A 19,375-nucleotide genomic window follows, 5' to 3' on the forward strand; every position below is an offset into this window, starting at 1 on the left:
GAAGGAAAAAAAAAAAGCTTTTTTGAAGATGGAAAAATAATTTGACATCTGTCAAAAGGTATATACAGAATACAAAGGAATGTATGAAGTGTATATATCTATGGAAGCTAAATTTGAAAGGATGGGAATTTTTTGTATGATCCAAGTTCTCTCCATTGTCTTTAAGTCTAGGTAATTCCATTAAAACCTTTGTATTTTCCCATTTTTGCTTCACTTATCTTTAGGGTCAGATCCGTCCCTTATTAATCCTATTCCCACACAGTTCTCTTGAGTCCTTATCAGTCTGCCTCAGCTTGTACATGTTATGAAGACTGGCAGGCAGAACAGTGTCATCTCTTCCCTGTCTAGTATCAGAGGGCAGCAGGGTTATGCCAGGTGACAGCTACTGAGGCTCAGGCAAGACACAGAAGTGAAACTTCAAAAAAGAAACAACAGGTAACTATAATTTTTTTTCCTGTTCTGTGGTTTGTAATTGTAGCACAAAAAGTTGCAAAGGGAAGGAAGAGTAAAAACTGGGAAATGTGAGATGGATATTTCCATGACTTGAGAATATTATTCTGATCCCCTAGATCAGGGGTTAACTTAATCTTTATAGTGTATCATGGCCTTTGACAGATAGATGAACCCCTTCACTGAATAATGTTTTAAATGAATAAAATAAAATACATAAGATTATAAAAGAAACCAGTTAAGCTGGTGTTTCAAAACTATCAATGCTAAAGACTCCACTAAGACTTTGGTGAACTTCTTTATTGGTTGGCTGGTTGGTTTTTTTATTTTCCTTCATTCTCAAAGAGGATCAAAATGCCATCACTATGTTAGAGTCAGGTTAGTGTGTCAAAGTGTGTCTGATCAGACCAATTTGAGCTCAGAATGCTCTACCACAGGTCCAATAGTCCCTAGGAGAATTTGGGGTGGATTGTCTAACTTTGCGTATCTCATGTTTCTTCTAAGCTCATTCAAAATATTAAAATTTTCCTTCCAGAAATTCCAGAATAAGAACTCCTGCCTAGTTTTAATTGCCATCAATTTCAGAGCTACTCTAAAGCTAAAACTCTAGCTCATTTAAAATCAATTATGTATAGGCTCTTTAGCAGAAACTTTTGTTATATAAAATACCACATTTGTATTATGAAATTCATGTCAGCATAATATTCTTAGATTAGATGACTTTTCACTTTAGCTGAAGTTCAAGTTGGTTCATTGAGTAAAGTGGAAAAAAGATTAGAAAGCAGTCTAGAGTCAGAGGAAGAGAATTTCTTTCTGCTCCCCTTCCTTCTCATAGACTTTCAAACTATTCACATGGCCCCTGCAGTGAAAGCAGACCCAGGAAAAGAGAAGCTCTCTGTTCTTTCCAGGTTTTGATTTCTAAGGAAGAGAAATGGGTTCACTTTCTGGAAAACATGCTTAGGGTACCTGAGTTAAATTTGACACTTCTCTTTGGACAGTGATCAGGGAACAAATCCTTATCTGTAAAAGAAAGGTACAGGAAGGTGTCACTTATAACTAATTTCATCCCAAGACCTTTGTGATTGGAGTAATCAGGGGAAATTCTGATCTGTTGGATCTCAATGCTGGCCACATACTAAAGTCACTCCTTGTGGACCAACTCACCTTCGGAGCCCATGCAAGTACAATACTAGTTTGTACTTAATTCTTGTTATTCCTTCCCATACCAGATCTTTCATTGCCCATTAAAGGGACCGGAAGCTGTGATTCCATTTTTGGTATGAAAAAATGCCCTTTTCTTTGAGGAAAAGCGAGAACTCAGTGAGTTTTCAAATGAGATTATTTCACAGGAAATAATAAGTAATGAAAGAAAACTTACAAAATTTGAAAACTATAAAAAAGAAATCTGTCCTCCCTTATTTTAAGGGTAAAAACTCTAACCTATGATTCCCTCTAGCCTATGCATCCCTCTATGATTCTAGCTTCTGATTTCCCTATGCCTTTCTCCTTTTATTTTTCTTAGTAAGAGTATCTTCCGATTCATTAGCTTTTTTTCTTCATTTCTAACTTCTGTGTAGTCTAATAACTTTTGGTTTATCTAATAAGCTATCTAGCTCTCTCTTTAACTTGTTTTTGACTTTTTTCTATGTCCACTATTGGCTTATGGAGACATAATTGGGAATCTCATTATTGTTGTGATGTTCATTCTGACAAAGTGAAGGATTGTAGCAAACTCGTTGATGAGTGTTGCTTTCTAGCCAGGCCTCATAAATGACCTGCAGTGTTGGTATTAAAAGTAATCTTTTGCCTTTGTAGAAAACACTTTGTTATTTTATTTGGTGTAGTCACAACCTTTCTGTCCTATTTGTCCAAACTGTTTTATAGGAGACCATTTCTGTATTACGGAACAGGACAGCTGCTAAGATGGAGACACTCCAGGTTGACATGGAAACACATTATGCTGAAGTGGTTATAGATGTGGAAAGCATCATTTTGGGGGAGGAGGATAGGAAGAACATGACCAACAGTCATTTGAAAAGGACACAGAATTCTAAAATCATCCAAGCCGTATGTGCACTGTTAAATTCAGGCGGGGGAATCGTCAGAGCCGAGATTTTTAATAGAAGCTATAATTACCAATGTGATGGAGTTGGTCAAGATTTGGAAACATCCTTTCAGAAGCTTCTGCCTTTGGCTTCACAGGAGTTCCTTGACTATTTGCAACAAGATCACAATCTTTTCATTTTTGTGAAACCCTGGATCATGAAGGCTGCTGGACCCCAACTACGAATCTGTAGTTTATCGTCAAATATCTTCCAAAGAGATATAACTTGTACTGTCAACCTGACTGCAAGCAGGGCATTAGAACTTCTAAAGGAGAAACAATCAAAAATCCAAAGAGGAAGAGAAAATCTTCCAATGTGGCATCCCAAGAAAGTTCTTGTGAGCAAAATTCAGGAAGAAGAAAACATAAGATTGTTTGCCTCAGAATTTTTTGAAAAAGATCAGCTTTTGTACAAAGAAAAACTCAACTTTACTGAGTCAACTCATGTTGAATTGAAAAGGTTCACAACCAAAAAGATTGTACCCAGAATCAAAGAGATGCTGCCTCGTTATGTTTCTGCATTTGCAAATACCAAAGGAGGATACTTAATTTTCGGGGTGGATGATAAGACCAATGAAGTATTTGGATGCAAAAGAGACAAGGTGAACCCTGTCATACTAGAAAAGGAGATAGAATATTGCATACAAAAACTGCCTATATTCCATTTTTGCTCTCTGAAGCCAAAGATTAATTTCACAACTAAAATCATCGATGTGTATGATAACAATAACCTATGTGGTTATGTCTGTGTGGTCAAAGTAGAGCCCCTCTGCTGTGTTGTTTTTACAGAAGCCCCAAATTCCTGGATCGTGAGAAATAACTTTGTTGAAAGACTGAAAACTGAGGAATGGGTATCCAGGTTAATGGATATTGATCCAGGTAAAAGAAGAGGGGGAAACAAGTCCTTGTCAAGTCCCTACCAGAAGAAATCTGCTTCCTAGTATTCGATGACTAGGGTTAGAGTTCTGTTTCCACTCCCGTTTTAGATCTATAGGCCCATATTCAGATTTTGAAAATTCCTAGACCAATAGAAGTAATAATAATTTCTCATATAATTAATAATTAATAACACTGGGAGAGCTAAGATAGGTTCTAGCATTTTTCTTCCTTTCTTTTTATCTTTGATGGTATCAGTTTAAAATAGGGTCTCATTATCACTGGTCTGGGTTATTGAGGGGCAAATCAATCAACATCCATTTCCTCATCCCTAAACCAGGGGTTAAATTAGTCTCTGAGGTCCCTTCCAGTTCTAAAGCTTTGATCCTTTAATCTTTTGATTTTATTGCATAGTTTCCTATCAGACCTTCCTTTCTCAAGTAAATCCATCTCTCTAACCTAGTCTTCAATACTTCTTCCAGATCATTTTTCATTATAGTTTCATTCTTTTTAAAACCTTTCAATAACCCTCAACTCAGCAGGACTTTGTACTTCTCAGTCATTATAATGATTTTATATGATATTACACTACATATTCATGTTATGTATCATATGTCTTTCCCTCCAACTATTTTGAAAGCTCCAAGTAGGCTTAGGTATTGTCTTTTTTTTTTTTCCTCTTTCCAAGTGATTACCAAGGTCTCTGTAAAAGTCACTTATCATAAAGTTGTTTGATGAATAAATGAATAGATCTCATTAGCAATAAAATTGGGGACAGGTGGTAATTTTCTTTTAAAACTACCTTTTTTACAAGTTGATGTCCCCTCTCTTTAAAAAATTTTTTTTCACACTTAATATTATTTTATTGTCCCCTCTCTTAAAGTAAAAAATCTTTTAATATTCTTTCTCTCCTTATAAAATATTTTAGGTAAATTTCATAAAATCTATTCTTATTTACTTCTTGTGAGGAAAAAAAATACAATTCAAAATATCAAAGTGCATTTTAACATATGTTTTTGCATTAATGTGTTTTAAGGAATACTTTAGTGTTCAAATGACTCAATTTTTTCATCCCTGTGGATACTTCCAAAAGTAGCCTCTGCATTCTGCTGACGAATGCTTGCAATTCCACAGTTATAGAACCAAACTATGGCCTAAGCCTTTTTCTCCCATTCAGTTTAGCTCCAGAAATATTGCACACCTATTCTTTATTCTGGCAGCTAGGTGGCACAATGGATGGAGTGCCAGACACAGCCTAGCTGGGTGACTTTATATGAGTCACCTAACTCTTTTTGCTTCAATTTCTTCATCTCTTCAACAAGCTGCTGAAGCAAACGGCAAACCATTCCAGAATATTTGCCAAAGCACCTCCAAATGGGTCATAAAGAATTGGACTGACTGAACAGCAAGCCTTTGTTCCTTTTAAGTATCCTTAAGTGCTATAAATTTACAATTCCTGCCCTCAAAAAATTGATATGTTATGAAGGGAAGAAAGTAAGGGGAAGTAAGAAAATGAAAAGACTAATCATAGAAGAGACATGAGTTCAACCCCTCCATTTTACAAATAAGGAAACTGAGATTGTGAGGTACTCAAGGTTGGACAGGTGGTTGTCATTCAGTTGTTGTGTCCAACTCATCATGACCCCATTTTGTGTTTTCTTGGCAAAGAAACTGCAACGGTTTGACATTTCCTTCCTCAGCTCATTTGACTGAAGCAAACAGAGTAAAGTCACTTGCTTAGGGGCACACAACTGGTATGTGGGGTTGGATTTGAACTCAGGGCTTCCTAATAGCAGTCCTTGAATAATCCACTTTACCAAAGTGGGATTTAAACCCCAGGCCTCTGACTACCAGGTTTAATGGCAGAGGTATTTAAGGTACTAAAAGCCTTCCTGTGTATCTTTCTTCAATTCTGATTATAGGCAGATCTTCTGGCTACCCATATTACCATGATTTTCTTTTCTGATCATGTACATTCTTAGTGAGTTTTAGCAGTAGGTGCTTTAGCCAGGGTTTCTTAAACTTTTCCCACTCATGATCCCTTTTTATCTAAGAAATTTTTACACGACCCCAGGTATGTATATAAGTTTGATTTTTATAAATAGATATACAAATCAAACATTTATTGATTTTAAATCATAATTTTACAACCCTCACATTTGGTCAGTTTAAGAAGCTGAGCTTTGAGCCATTGCAGTTACTCAGTAGAGCATTAATTCTGAAAATACACTGAAAATGAGTAACTGTTTACATCATGAGAATGAGTGTACATGGGTTTTGTTTCCAAGGGGAAAAAAAAACCCAACATTGTTGAAGTTGTCACTGCTTTCAGGTGCAAGTCTTCTTATTCTAGATATGGTCAGGGAACTTAAAGTCCAGGATTCCTAGTCTGTTTTAGGGCTACAACATTTAATTATTGTTTGTTGGATTTGAGGATTTATAATCCTCCTTTCTCCCCCCCCCCAACAATATTAACTAAAACTAATTCTATTTAAATTCAAATAAATTATACTTAGAATTATTTTTTTTTGAATTTTGCAAGAACTCTTAAAATAAAGATATCAAAACCAGAATTGCTTGAAGTTATACCAAATAGTGCTTCAATGATAAATATGTATTCATTTAGTTAATATTTGTTAAGCCCTTAATATCAGCAATGCCCAGAATTTTAAGAAGCTGGGTAGGGCGAGTCAAGGACATATAAACCATAATTTCTGCCTTGGAGGAGCACAGAAGATAAAACCTGTAGAAGGAGATATAGAATAAAAATTAAAATATAATTACAGAAAGAAAAGAACAAAGTATTCTGAGATATTAGGGAAAGATAGTATAGAAAAAATAAACAACTGCTTACATGGTATGCTTTCAGAGACTATGGTAAATATATCCTGCTCCTAAAATAGTTTCCTTCTGTTTATTGATGCTATAAATTTCACCTTTAGAGAACCAAACTTTGGTCTAAATTTTTTTCTCCCATTTAAACCAGCTTAATAAATAAGGAGTGCCTACTCTTTTGTTAAGTAAAATACCCTTAGGTTATGTGAGAGATACAAACTTGAGTAAGATCAATTCCTTAAGGACTTGATCATCTTAGAGGGAATAGAGAAATAGATAAAACTCCACTAAAATTATAATGTAAAGTAGTATGTGATAAGTATTGCTAGGGAACTTAGAGTAATGTGCAAACATCCCAGGGAGGGATTAATATATTAATCCTCACTAATCTGTTTATTGTGACTGATCTTAGAAAACTCAATTTTCAGAGATGGAAGGAACCTCAAGTGCTATCTGGTCCAACCATACCTGAATAGGAATCTCTTCTACAGTATAGTCAGTAGTTGGTCATCCTTACAGAATGCCAGCAATGGAGAGCTCACTATCTCCCAGGGAAGTCCATTCTAGTCTTGGACTGCTCTGTTAGCAAGTCTCTCCCTCCACAGAACCAAAATCTGTTTTCCAAAATCTACTGCTGGACCTGCCTTCTGAAACCAAGCAAAACCAAGCTATGATTGATCTCTTGGGTGTGACAAGAGTTTAATTGACAAGTTCAAAGCAAGTAGAAGAGGCAAAAGCAGAATCTGAACACAACTCCTTTGAGTCTGCATCCCGAATTCTTTTTTTCTGTGTCACATTTCTACAACCCTGTAAGTGGTCCCAAACTGCTATGGGAGAGGGAGAAGGAAAGGGAGATACAATATCAAAAGGAGCTCAGAATATAACAAGGATAGGTTTTCCAGTAGCCAAAGGAAGAATAAATGAGGGTTCCGTTGTGAAATAACTCTGCCTTTATTTGTCAAGTTCATCTCACTTTGGCTCAAGACAATAACCAGTCAGCGATTGATCCACTGGGCAGATCAACATGTTCAGAACAAGCCTGGCTACATAAGGGGACACTGCAGCAAAGTTTGCTTTCAGGTATCCACGTTTGGTTTCATTTACGGGGAGGGAGGTGTCTGGTATCTACCTTTGATAATGGGGGGGGAGGGGAAGAAGGTGATAGTTTGTTCTAACTTTTCCTCTTCGAGAAAGGCATTTTAACATTTATGGCAGAGATTAGAACACAGGGGCACCTCCCATGTAGCCCGACATTTGCTCTGAGTCCTTCCTGAGGGAGGTTCCTCTTTAGTGCCCAGGAGCAAAGCATACCTGCACACACATTCTGCAACCTAATCTCATCTGCTTCCTTAAGTTTTAGCAATCCTCTCAATCTGGAGCTTTAGAGGAGACTGTCCAGCTGAGTTAGCAAACTCAAGTGCTCCTCTGTTTAGCACTGAATGGAAACCTGGCTGCAACCAAATTGCCTCTGCAAGCATCCTTGCCTGATTTCAGATTTTTCGGTCTCAAGGATCTGCAAACTGATGAAAATTATTCTTTAAAGATTTCAGCACTTTGCCCTGCCCCCTCTTATTAAAAAAAAAAAAAAATTAGCTCAAGGACTTAATCCTACTGTAGTGTTTGACTCATATGGTTTCTGGAGGGGAGACATCTGTGAACATTCCTAACTTGGACCTGCAATTGCACTGCAGCACAAGAAATCAGGTTTAGCATCACAATTTAGGAAACCTGAAGACAGGTCAGCAATTCTAACAGCTCCTCAACCTTCAGATATTTTCCCTCCCAGGTTAGTCCCGATAATTGGACTTCAGTTACTTCCTCATTGACTTTTTAATTCTTCTCCTCCTGCTATTAGTGACTTTCCACATACTTTCAGAAATCCCTTTCATGCCAGTAATTTCAGAAGGCTCTACATGTTCAGGTAATTTATAATAAATAGACAAAGGTTAGCCCGTCTCCTCATATTAATGAGCAAATACTTCACCTTCCTCAAAACATGTAGAGTCTGGGGATTCTTATAGTACAGGAAGAGATCTTAACTTTTTGTTGTTGTTGTTCCACACATACTGCCGGTGTGCTGGTGAAATCTATTGACTCCTCAGGAAAATGCTTTTGAATGCATAAAATAAAATGTACAACATTACAAAGGAAATCAATTATATTTAAATATAGTTATCACAAAATTTAAGTTCATACAGCAAGATGAAAAAGCCCTGCAGGCTCTACAACATTTTGCAGAACGCTCTTAATATCCTTATCTCTTTTCACAAGGCACTAAGAATCCTTTGTGTGACTCAAAATATGAATTCCTCAAGAAAAAGTCAGAAGAGCACCTGCCTGATTACATAGAGCTACAAATCAGGTTTCCCCTGATCACTCCTGCTTTGCTTTACTAAGAGATCAACTTGCTGATTGCCCAGATCTTTCTCATTCATATAACTCCCAATATGATCTGCCATCAATGTATGGGATTGGGTTTCCCTAATGCTAATAAGGATTTCACAGCCTCTGGTAGGACACCCCACCTCCATGCTTTGTGGGGCTGATTCATAGCTTCTCCAGAGATCTTGGCTTCTTTCCAGTGCCAAAGATGTGGATTATTCCCCATCAGCAAAGAATACCCATATAAACATTATTCTAGACGACACAGGTTTGGGATGAGAGAAAAACAACATTATTAGCTTCATCTCTAAGAATGCTGCCATGAGCAACATTTTCTCTATGTACCCAAAACAATCCTGTAGTTTTGTGACTAAATATAATTCCATTTCAGTGATACTGTAAAATGTAAATGAATGGTGTTTTGGATACATTCTTTTTTTTTTTTTTTTTTAATAGCCTTTTATTTACAGGATATATACATGGGTAACTTTACAGCATTAACAATTGCCAAACCTCTTGTTCCAATTTTTCACCTCTTACCCCCCCCACCCCCTCCCCTAAATGGCAGGATGACCAGTAGATGTTAAATATATTAAAATATAACTTAGATACACAATAAGTATACATGACCAAAACATTATTTTGCTGTACAAAAAGAATCAGACTCTGAATTATTGTACAATTAGCTTGTGAAGGAAATCAAAAATGCAGGTGTGCATAAATATAGGGATTGGGAATTCAATGTAATGGTTTTTAGTCATCTCCCAGAGTTCTTTTTCTGGGTATAGCTAGTTCAGTTCATTACTGCTCCATTAGAAATGATTTGGTTGATCTTGTTGCTGAGGATGGCCTGATCCATCAGAACTGGTCATCATCTAGTATTGTTGTTGAAGTATATAATGATCTCCTGGTCCTGCTCATTTCACTCAGCATCAGTTCGTGTAAGTCTCTCCAGGCCTTTCTGAAATCATTGGATACATTCTAAAGGGAGAATAAGCAGAATTGCTATCATTCTGACAATTGCTTTATTCTTCATGCTTCAATCTGTAAAGTATTGAATTTAAGAGAGAGTAAATGACCTTGTAACTTCAAAAAAGAAGAAAAAGTTAAAATGCATTTCTCTCTTTCTGGTGCAGCATTTCTCTCTTTGTAATCTATTTCAATTCTTTGAATTTACAGTGACCCCACAGCAGATAGGATTCAAACCAGAATCTCTCTGCAAGGAGCTATTCTCAGAGTATAATGGATTAGAGAAGTTAATGAAGAAGAAGACCTGTCAGTTTTCTCAGGGGATCCTGATATTTTCAAGGAGCTGGGCTATTGACATCGGCTTAAGAAAGGATGATAGAGTCCTGTGTGATGCTCTCCTCATCGCTGTTAACAGCCCCCCAATACTTTATACCATTATCAGGGGATCTGATAAGATGGATGGGCTTGAATATTCCAGACACACTGCTCTCCAACTAAAGCAGAAACTTGTCAATGTAGGGAATTACACTGGAAAAGTGTGCATCATTCCCCAGCTCTTGCATCTGCCTGACCTTCTGTGTGGGATCATGCAAGTACCATACCCCCAATCCTATGTTCTTACTACAGAATATGAATTGGAAGATTTACTGCAATCACTTGTAATAGTCTTGCTCTGCTTTACCTCTCTTTTAAGTGACCAGCTTGGATGTCAATTTTTGAAACTGCTTGTAGCCGAACAATCTAAGCTGCTTTCACAAAGCCTTCAGAAAACCAGAGAATTATTTATCCTTTGCTTACCAGGAACCCGGAAAACTGCTATGGTCATCAAAATTCTGGAAGAGATTAGGAGCGTATTTCACTGTGAAGCAAAAGAAATTCTCTACCTTTGTGAAAATGACCCTCTAAGAGAATTTGTAAGGTAGGAGTTTCCTGGATAATTTAAAACTGTAACCAGATAAATAAAATAAAATCAGAGTTCAGCCAGTCTTTTCAGTCAGCCTTTACAATTGTTAACCAAATACTGCTTAGTAAATTCAATTTTCATTTTTATTCTGGGTAGTGACAGAGCTTCTGGTTAAATTGAGAAGCCCAAACTAAGATATTACATTTTTAAATAGTCAATTGATGGAAATAGGTGCATAGTTAAATATTCCTCAGATTCTTGTTCTCTTCATTGTTATTGAAATTAGCCCACATAATCTGACTGCTTTCAGAAATGGTTCATTAAGATACTGATTTATTTTTTCAGAATAGAAAGCAGAAATTCTTAACCTTGTTAATGTTACAGACCCTGTTGGATCAACCATGGAAATAACTAATATAAGTTGCAATGTGGGAAGTTCCTATGAGAAATCCAAAAAGATTAATATGAAAACATTTGAGAAAGGAGAAATCACTTATAAAATGGTTAAAAGAAGGGAAGGTTTTGTGGAAGAGCTGGCATCTAAGCTAGGTTTGGAAGGAAGGGAAGAAATTTCACTAGGCTAAGATAGGAAGTAGACTATTGGGGATACTATATGCAAGGAGACAGATGATAAAGGGCAGGACAAGATTCAGGAAAGGTAAGTATTCCAATTTTGCTAAAATATGGAGTACAAAAGAGGAATTGTAGGTGATAAAGCTAGAAAATTAGGTTAAGGAGAGATGACAGAAAGTCTTGACTGACAATCCAAGTGTCTCATTTTTTTATTTGGTAAAAACTTGGAAAGGTCTCCAGTATGTTGGGTATAATTATGGGGAATGTGGATAAAAAGAATTGCATAGAATGAGAGGGTGTGGATGAACTAGAAGGTGTCCCAATGAAAGGAATATACACAACCCAATTAATGAATATTATATATTCATTGAGACATTTTTAAAAAGCAGCAGGAACTACCAAAAGCTCCATAATCATTTCTGATGTGCCTTTTGAAGATTGCCTTGGCAGTGAAGTGAAAGGTGAACTAGAAGGGAAAAGACTAAAAGAAAGGAGATCAATTCGATCTATTACAGTTATACAGGTGAAAAAGAAACAAGTGTCTGCTCTACTGTGGCTGTGGTAAAAATGGAAAAGAGAAGACACATATGAGAGATATTATAGAAATAGAACCAATAGGATTTGTCAGCTAATCAGATTTGAGAGAAAAGGGATAGAGAACTATAATCTTTTATTATCTCTAATTACTATAATAACATATTATATATTTTTATAATATAGCATATACTAGCAATATCATATATAATAAATAATAATTGTTATAATAATTATAATCTCTAAGCATTATCTTTAATACACCTCAGTTTTAAGCCTCGGTAGAAAAAAAGGGAAGTTATGAGATGGATGCATATTGATTGGGGAAGAAAAATAAATCAATTTCAGACATGCTAAGTTCTGGGTGATTAAAGGACATCCAGATAACCATGTATGGCACACAATTGAAAATATTATACCATAAGTTATTTCAAGAAAAAAGTCAAAGACGGAGATATAGACTTGAGTGTAATCTGCGCACCCAATTGATCATCAAAGTCATGGGAGTAGATAAGGTATTAATAAGTAATAGGTTATTTGGTGACCTCAAAGAAGGCTATTTTAGTAATATGGATAAAAACTAAATGGCAAGGGATTGAGGACTGAGTAGATGATAAGAAAGCAGGGATAGTAAGTATGGGATGTTTTTTTTCTGGAATTTTGTCACTGAAAGGAGGAAAAGTAAGATTTATTTTAAATGGAGTATCAGAAAGAGAAATAGGTTATAGCTTAAAAGAGTAACTCATTCAAGGGAAATGTTTTGTTGTGTTATATTTTAGGATAGGGGAAACTTGTATATATTTGCAAGCCAAAGTGAAAAGAACCAGTAGGGAGATTAAAAACATGCTGAGAGCAAAGTTTTGAAGATAATATGAGGGTACTGAAAACAACAACAACAACATTGATTTGGTTTGCAATTTTGAGTTTGATTTAGACAAAGATCCAGTAAAGGAATGCAATTTCCTCCTAGTTTTTGATTCATAACTTAATTCAAATCTTTGTAAAACATCCAAAGAAGCTTTTTCCCAGTCCTCTTTAAGATCTGTACCTTTCTTTTGAGATATCTCCAAGTTATTCTATAAATGTTTTGTATATACATAATTAATTGTTATCACCCTGATGAGATTATGACCTCCTTGAGGGCAGGGACCATTTTTTTCTCCCTTTCATTATGTTCCCAGCTCTTAGCACAGTCTGGCACATAGTAGGCACATTACAAATACTTGTTGGCTTGACGGGATCCAAATCAAAGTCAAAGTGAAACAAAAGTTCCAGGAAATACATGTATAAATCAGAGAATCTAGATAAATGAGAGAAGTTCCTGGGGTTCAAGGGAGAAAAGGCACTAGATGCATGAGTTAGGAAATGTTACAAATATTTTTAAAAAGTGTTACATAGAATAATTGAAGTTCTGCAGACAGGCATACTACTGCTGATGTCCAAAGACTTCATTATCCAATGTGATGGTACTGATTACAATCTTCATGATTTCCTTATCAAAAAGCTTTTTTATTTATTTATCAAAAAATTTAAGGAGTTTTTAAGTTACAATTTGCTATATGACACAAACTGGCTATGTGACCCTTGGCAGGTTCATTTGTCCTCTACTCTTTTAACACTTGTAAATTGCTGATCTATTTTAGTAGAGTGAATTTTCTTACCAAGGGTTCCCAATATCAATAAAATTACAACTCTGGAACTCTGAACAATTGTTTTATAGAAAAGCTTGATTGGAGCACATCTCTTCTGCCCATAAAAATTTATCTATGTAAAAAATTGAGTAATTACTATTCCTGATGTATAAAGAAGACAAGATGAGAAGAAATGGGCTGTAGTGTATCAATGAACACATATTTATAAAGCATCTAATATGAGCCAGGCATAGTATTAGGTGCTAAGGGTTCAAAAACAAAAATAAGTTTCTGACCTCAAAGAAATTACATTCTAATTATATCCTAAATTTAACAGACATAAAGGGGCTTGTCAATAATTATTGTCAAAAGTAAAAATGAGATCTAACAGAAATTATAAAATTTGCTTAGATTTTCAAATTACAAGTCAAGCTTGCAGATTTCATTACCTAATCTTGAATTGACTAAAAGAAGAGAATTTATTATTTTCCCACATGGTCTATCATGAAATAGGAATGCTGGTTTAGTTTTTTAACCTATTAAGAATCTTGTGTGAATTACAATAAGAAGCAATCTCCAAGTAGAAACTAAAGAACTGAGCTTTTAATTTTTGGCTCAAACCAGTAAATAATGAATAGTATCCCCTTTGTTCATGTGATTGAAACCATACTCTGTTTTACTCTCCTAGTCAGCAAAGTACCTGCCAAGCAGAGACCAGGAAAACTTTCATGAGAAGAGATTTCCCGAAGATTAAACATATAGTAATAGATGAAGCTCAGAATTTCCACGGTGAAGGTGGAGATTGGTACACAAAAGCTAAGAACATCACGCATCCAAAAAATGATGAGGCTGGAAGGAGGAACCCTCACCAAGGAATTTTATGGCTCTTTATAGACTCTTTTCAAGCAAGTCATTTGGGAGTCAGTGGTCTTCCACTTTCATTAATGCAATATCCAAGAAAAAACCTCACTCGTGAGATCTATAATGCTTTAGAAATAGCGATGATCATGAAACAAGAAATGAAGAAGATCAAAGAAAACCAACATGGACACGTGGCTCCTGAGTCATTAGCATTATTTAGGGAAGATATGTATGAGGATGCTATCCATGATTATACTCTACCTGGAGTGTGTGAAATAGAAAGAGATCTGACGGAGGATGAATTGGCAAATTATGTAGCAAGCAGATGTCAAAGTCTCTTCCAGAATGGCTATTCTCCTAAAGATATTGCCATTTTGTATAGTAGGAATGAGGACCGAGAACATTATGAACTTCTTCTTCAAACAACGATGAAATCGATCAAGACTCACAGAATAGCAGAAGTTGAATTGAGCAGGGCATCTGATATTTTGGGTAATTCTATCATTCTAGACAGTATTCAACAGTTTTCAGGCTTGGAGAGAAATATAGTGTTTGGTCTTATTCCAGTCTATTCTGGGTCTGAGGTTCCTCACAATCTCTTGCTTTGCTGTGCATCCAAAGCTATTAAGCATCTATATGTGCTATATGAAAAGAAGGAGGATCTATGAAAAATATTATAAATTATCCAGAAATTAAGGTTTATTCAAACTGTTTGTTTAGGGAGATAAGAGATATTATGCTTCTTGCTTTATAAATGAAGAAGAAGCAACAAACTATCAAAGTTGGCAAATCATTGATGGAGCTAGAAATTAAATTAGATCTTTCCAATTTGTTTCTTTGTTTATGAAATTATATCACTTTCATACCATTTCACCCAGAATACTTCCGTAGTTTAATTTAGAAATTTAGGGATCACCACTCAAATTCAAACTCTTTATTTTGCATATGAAGAAAAAAACCCCAGAGAGTTGAAATGATTTGCTCAGAATCCCAGAGTTAGTTACTGAGAGATCTTCACTTAAGCTATGTTTGGAATAGAGACTCCTGGGTCAGACCACATCAGGAATAGAGTGTTTAATATAGTGTTTAACTCAGGGTACTATGTTTAATCAAAAAGATTAAAACCAGGATGGCAAAGGGCTTTAAGATAATGTCATTAGATAATTAGATAATAAAATAATAGGTAATTAGATAGTGAAATGGAGAGAGCACCTGCCCTTCAGACAGGAGGACCTGAGTTCAAATCCAGACTCATATGCTTAACACTTACTAGCTGCATGATTCTGGGCAAGCCACTTAACCTCAATTGCCTTGCAAAAAAAGAGAGAATGTCATAACCTGCATTAAGTCTATTCTAAGGCCTCCCATCATTTGTCTCCATTTTCCTTGCACCGTTTGCTTTGTATACACCTTGTTATATATTTCCTGTTTATTTATCTCACATGGTTCCTCCCAATGGAATGTAAGCTCTTTGAAAGCAGGTTCTATTTAATTTTTGATTCTGTATCCCTGGTCTATAAGAGGTGCTGCATAAATTTTTTAAATAAATGAATGAATGTACTTAGAAGGATGAATTGGAAGAACTGGGGATGATTAACCTGAAGAATATAAAAGGGGCATATGATAGCAACAAGCAAGTGTTTGAAGGATAATCACATAAAAGAGGGCTTAGATGTGCTTTCCTTGATCTGGGAGGGAAGAACTAGAAATAACTGGTGAAACTACAGAGAAAAAATTTCATTTCAAGTAAGCTAGACAGAGCTGGGAACAAACTGGGGATGGATATATAAAACTGGGGGTATATGCATGGAAATTATATTTAAACCCATGAGATCTGAGAAGGTTATCAAGAGAAAAGGTGTGGAAGAGAATAGAATAAAGACCAAGAGAAAGCCTTGGGAAATTCCCCACCATAGGACTTAAATACGAATCTTGAACCATCAATGGAAGCCGAGGAAGATCAGTCAGTTGAGTAATAGTGAAAAACCCAGAGAGGAGAGACCTTAGTCAACAATACCAAATCCTGAAAGCGATACCCCTGAGGGACTTTAGGTGTGCCAGATAAGGGTCTCCAAAGCCTGTGGTACAAAGGGAGGCTTTAGGGAGCAAAGGGCAGCATTTTGAGCAGCAAATATACTTAACAGGATAGGATTTCTGGAAAGCTTTTCCCCCTTGGAGCTGAGGAGAATTATTCTCCAGAAAAAGCTTATAGCCCAGTAGAAAGTAATATCCAGGAAGGCAAGGACTTTAATTTTTGTCTTTGAATCTCCAACACCTAGTATAAAGTCTAGCATACAGCAGGAGCTTAATAAATGCTTGTTGAATTGAATGGAATTAGCAAATGAATAACTGCCCTCTGGTGGAACAAGAGCAGAACTTCAGGAAGTAATGCTGCACAGAACGAAGACCAATAAATGAGTTCCATCTGCTGGGTGTTATAGAGAACTGCAGAAAGCTTGGCTAAAGTAACACAAGACAGAAAAAGAACCCATGATGGGAAATCCAGTGGTGTGTGAGGTGAGACAACCTTTTGAGTTTCATTGACATTGCCAACATTTTATCCATCACTCTCTTAAGTCTAAACAAAAATAAAGTTTGCATCATTTGCTTATTTCTGAAGAATAAGTGCTTATCCTGAAAATTTAACCATTGGAGCTGGCTCCCGTATACCACTGGAGAGAAACAACCAAAGAACTTTGTTGAAGCCAGTGAAAGAAAAGCAACACTGTGCATGCAGCGGATTTTGAAGAGGGACATCACTGAGGAAGAATAACCCCTAAATATCCTGAATTAGAACCCTACCCTCCATTGTAAGTGACTAAACCCACACTTCTGGATAGAGGGATGCACATTGGTGTGCAAATGATTTATTGCGGATTATAACATGATCTTTGTTTCCCGCAATTTCTAAACAAATTGATCATGTTTTGAGCCTTGTGGACCTGTATGCTTGTAAGAGAAATAGTGACTATTTCCTGAGGTAGAAAGAAGGTAAAGCTTCTAAAATGTTGGCAATGGACCAGAGGAATGAAAAGTCTCACAGAATACAGCTAGGCTCTTTGTATTAGGAAGCATATCAGGAACATTAGCTCAGCTCCTCCTACATAGCAGGGATCTGACCAAGTTTATGTCCAGATGCTATAGGACATCTAGAAGCTAGATTAGGAGCTCCTAATAGAAGCTAGATTAACCTGAGTCTTAGTTGTCCCTGGATTGAATTCCCAAAAGTCACTTCCAAAAGTTGCTCCTTGGTCTTTAAGGCATAAATGTTGCTTTGGCTGTAAATCTGGAGCCCTCTGCACTTTTTAAACTTGTAAGATCTTTCTTTCCCTTTACCAGTTTCTGAGCTTTCTCTAAATGTAACTTAATCTGACAGGACTAACCCTCTGCTTCAAATCAAAGAGCCTTCTCTTCAACAAATGATTAACTGATTGAAATCCGTTACCCAATGTCTATAAATGCTTCACAATTGATCTCTACGTATCATAACAATTCTCCCAGAAGCAGCTTCCTAGGGTCCACTATGTAGAGAAGCCATTTTAGTAAGTTAACAAGGTCTGGAAATGTGTCAGACCCCCATTACATTATGATCCGGTGAAATCTATGATCCAGGTGTGTAGAAAAACCTTTCCTACTATACTGTTTCCTTCATGAATATTTCTGGGAATGGAGATTTAATAAAAAAAAATCCCCCCAGAAAAACTGTAACTAAATAAGCAAGCAAAATGGAGAATGAAGGATCTTTAATCACAAACATAGATGAATGATATAGAAAAAATAGCAAAGCTTTTGTTTTCCAGAACTTGTTTAATATGAAGGATATAGACAAAAGAATATTGACGAGTACAAATATTTAAGCATATTTTAAAAACAAAAGAAAAATCTAGAATAATTGCACACCGTATAGCACAGCTGTGGTATTGTTGGGGTTTTTTTTTTTAACCAGTTAATGAAAGCCACAAAAGATGGGTACATTGATATAACAAGGTAGTAACAAAATTATCCCATGTTTTCTATTGAAAGCACATATAATGCTACATCATTATCTACATAGTGATAATCAGTGTATATTATTTGTGTTTTTTTCACTTCATGTCAGTTTTCTAGTATTTCTTTGAATTCATTAAAATGAATGAATGAAAAAACATTGATTATGCAGTGATTCAAGACAATTCCAACAGACTTGGGATGGAAAATGTCATCTGTATCCAGAGAGAGACTACATGTAGATTGAAGCATAGTATTTTCAGCTTTTTTCTTTCTCATGGTTTTTCCCCTTTTGGTATGATTTTTCTTGTATAACATGTATAGAAATATCTTTAAAGGGATTGCACATGTTTAACTTATATCAGATTGTTTGCTGTCTTGGGGAGGGGGAGTGAGGAAGGGAAGGAGAAAAATTTGGAACACAAAATCTTACAAAATAAGTGTTGGGTGTGCAAAAATGTGGCAGCCCTTTTTGTAGTAGCAAGAAACTGGAAACTGAGTATTTGCCCATCAGTTAGAGAATGGCTGAATAAGTTATGGTACATGAATGTTATGGAATATTATTGTTCTATAAGAAATGATTAGCAGAATGATTTCAGAGAGGTCTGGAGAGACCGACAGGAACTGATGCTAAGTGAAACGAGCAGAACCAGGAGATCATTGGACACAGCAACAAGAAGTTTATACAATGATCAATTCTGATGGACGAGGCTCTTTCTAACAACGAGATGATTCAGGCCAGTTCTAATGGCCTTGTGATGGAGAGAGAACCATCTGCATTCAGAGAGAGGACTGTGGGGACTGAATGTAGATCACAACATAGTATTTTCATTTTTTTTTGTTGTTGTTTGCTTGCATTTTGTTTTCTTTTTCATTTTTTACTTTATTATCTTATTTTTCTTGTGCAGCATGGTAATTGTGGAAATATGTATAGAAAAAGTGCACATGTTTAACGTATATTGGATTACTTGCCATCTAGGGGAAGAGAGAGTACAATTTGGAACACAAGGTGTTGCAAGGGTGAATGTTGAAAAATTATTCATGCATATATTTTGGTAATAAAACATATGAGTGTTGAAAACTATCTTTACATGTATTTGGAGAAATCAAATATCAATTTTCAGGATAATCCAGGAACAATAGCAGAGTTGATTTGTGGTTTCAAAAACATAGAAGATGAAGTGAAGGGAAGAAAACAGAGAATAAAGGTTCTATGGCAAGAGTAGGAGGAGATGCCTGTGGGGAGACAGTGAAGAAATGGTTGGGGCT

The 19,375-nt window shown here is 36.0% G+C and overlaps 1 protein-coding gene across 1 annotated transcript; it reads left to right on the top strand.

Moving 5' to 3' along the window:
• Nucleotides 1–306: 306 nt before the first annotated feature.
• Nucleotides 307–18,302, top strand: LOC100916038 (protein SLFN14). The gene is made up of 5 exons (XM_012549773.3): nucleotides 307–435; nucleotides 2,335–3,433; nucleotides 7,229–7,345; nucleotides 9,827–10,535; nucleotides 13,947–18,302. Exons 2-5 carry the CDS (start codon nucleotides 2,374–2,376, stop codon nucleotides 14,785–14,787), a joined length of 2,727 nt encoding a protein of 908 aa, XP_012405227.2. The 5' UTR covers nucleotides 307–435; nucleotides 2,335–2,373; the 3' UTR covers nucleotides 14,788–18,302.
• Nucleotides 18,303–19,375: the final 1,073 nt, after the last annotated feature.

This window comes from Sarcophilus harrisii, chromosome 4 (genome assembly GCF_902635505.1).
Source record: "Sarcophilus harrisii chromosome 4, mSarHar1.11, whole genome shotgun sequence".
Lineage (NCBI taxonomy): Eukaryota > Metazoa > Chordata > Mammalia > Dasyuromorphia > Dasyuridae > Sarcophilus > Sarcophilus harrisii.

Bases quoted from the DNA above. Each gene is read 5' to 3' on its own strand.
- LOC100916038 (XM_012549773.3), top strand. From the start codon at position 2,374: ATGGAGACACTCCAGGTTGACATGGAAACACATTATGCTGAAGTGGTT. The intron at 7,346-9,826 runs GTATCCACGTTT...TTGAATTTACAG, and splicing joins GCAGCAAAGTTTGCTTTCAG to TGACCCCACAGCAGATAGGA. The intron at 10,536-13,946 runs GTAGGAGTTTCC...TTACTCTCCTAG, and splicing joins CCTCTAAGAGAATTTGTAAG to TCAGCAAAGTACCTGCCAAG.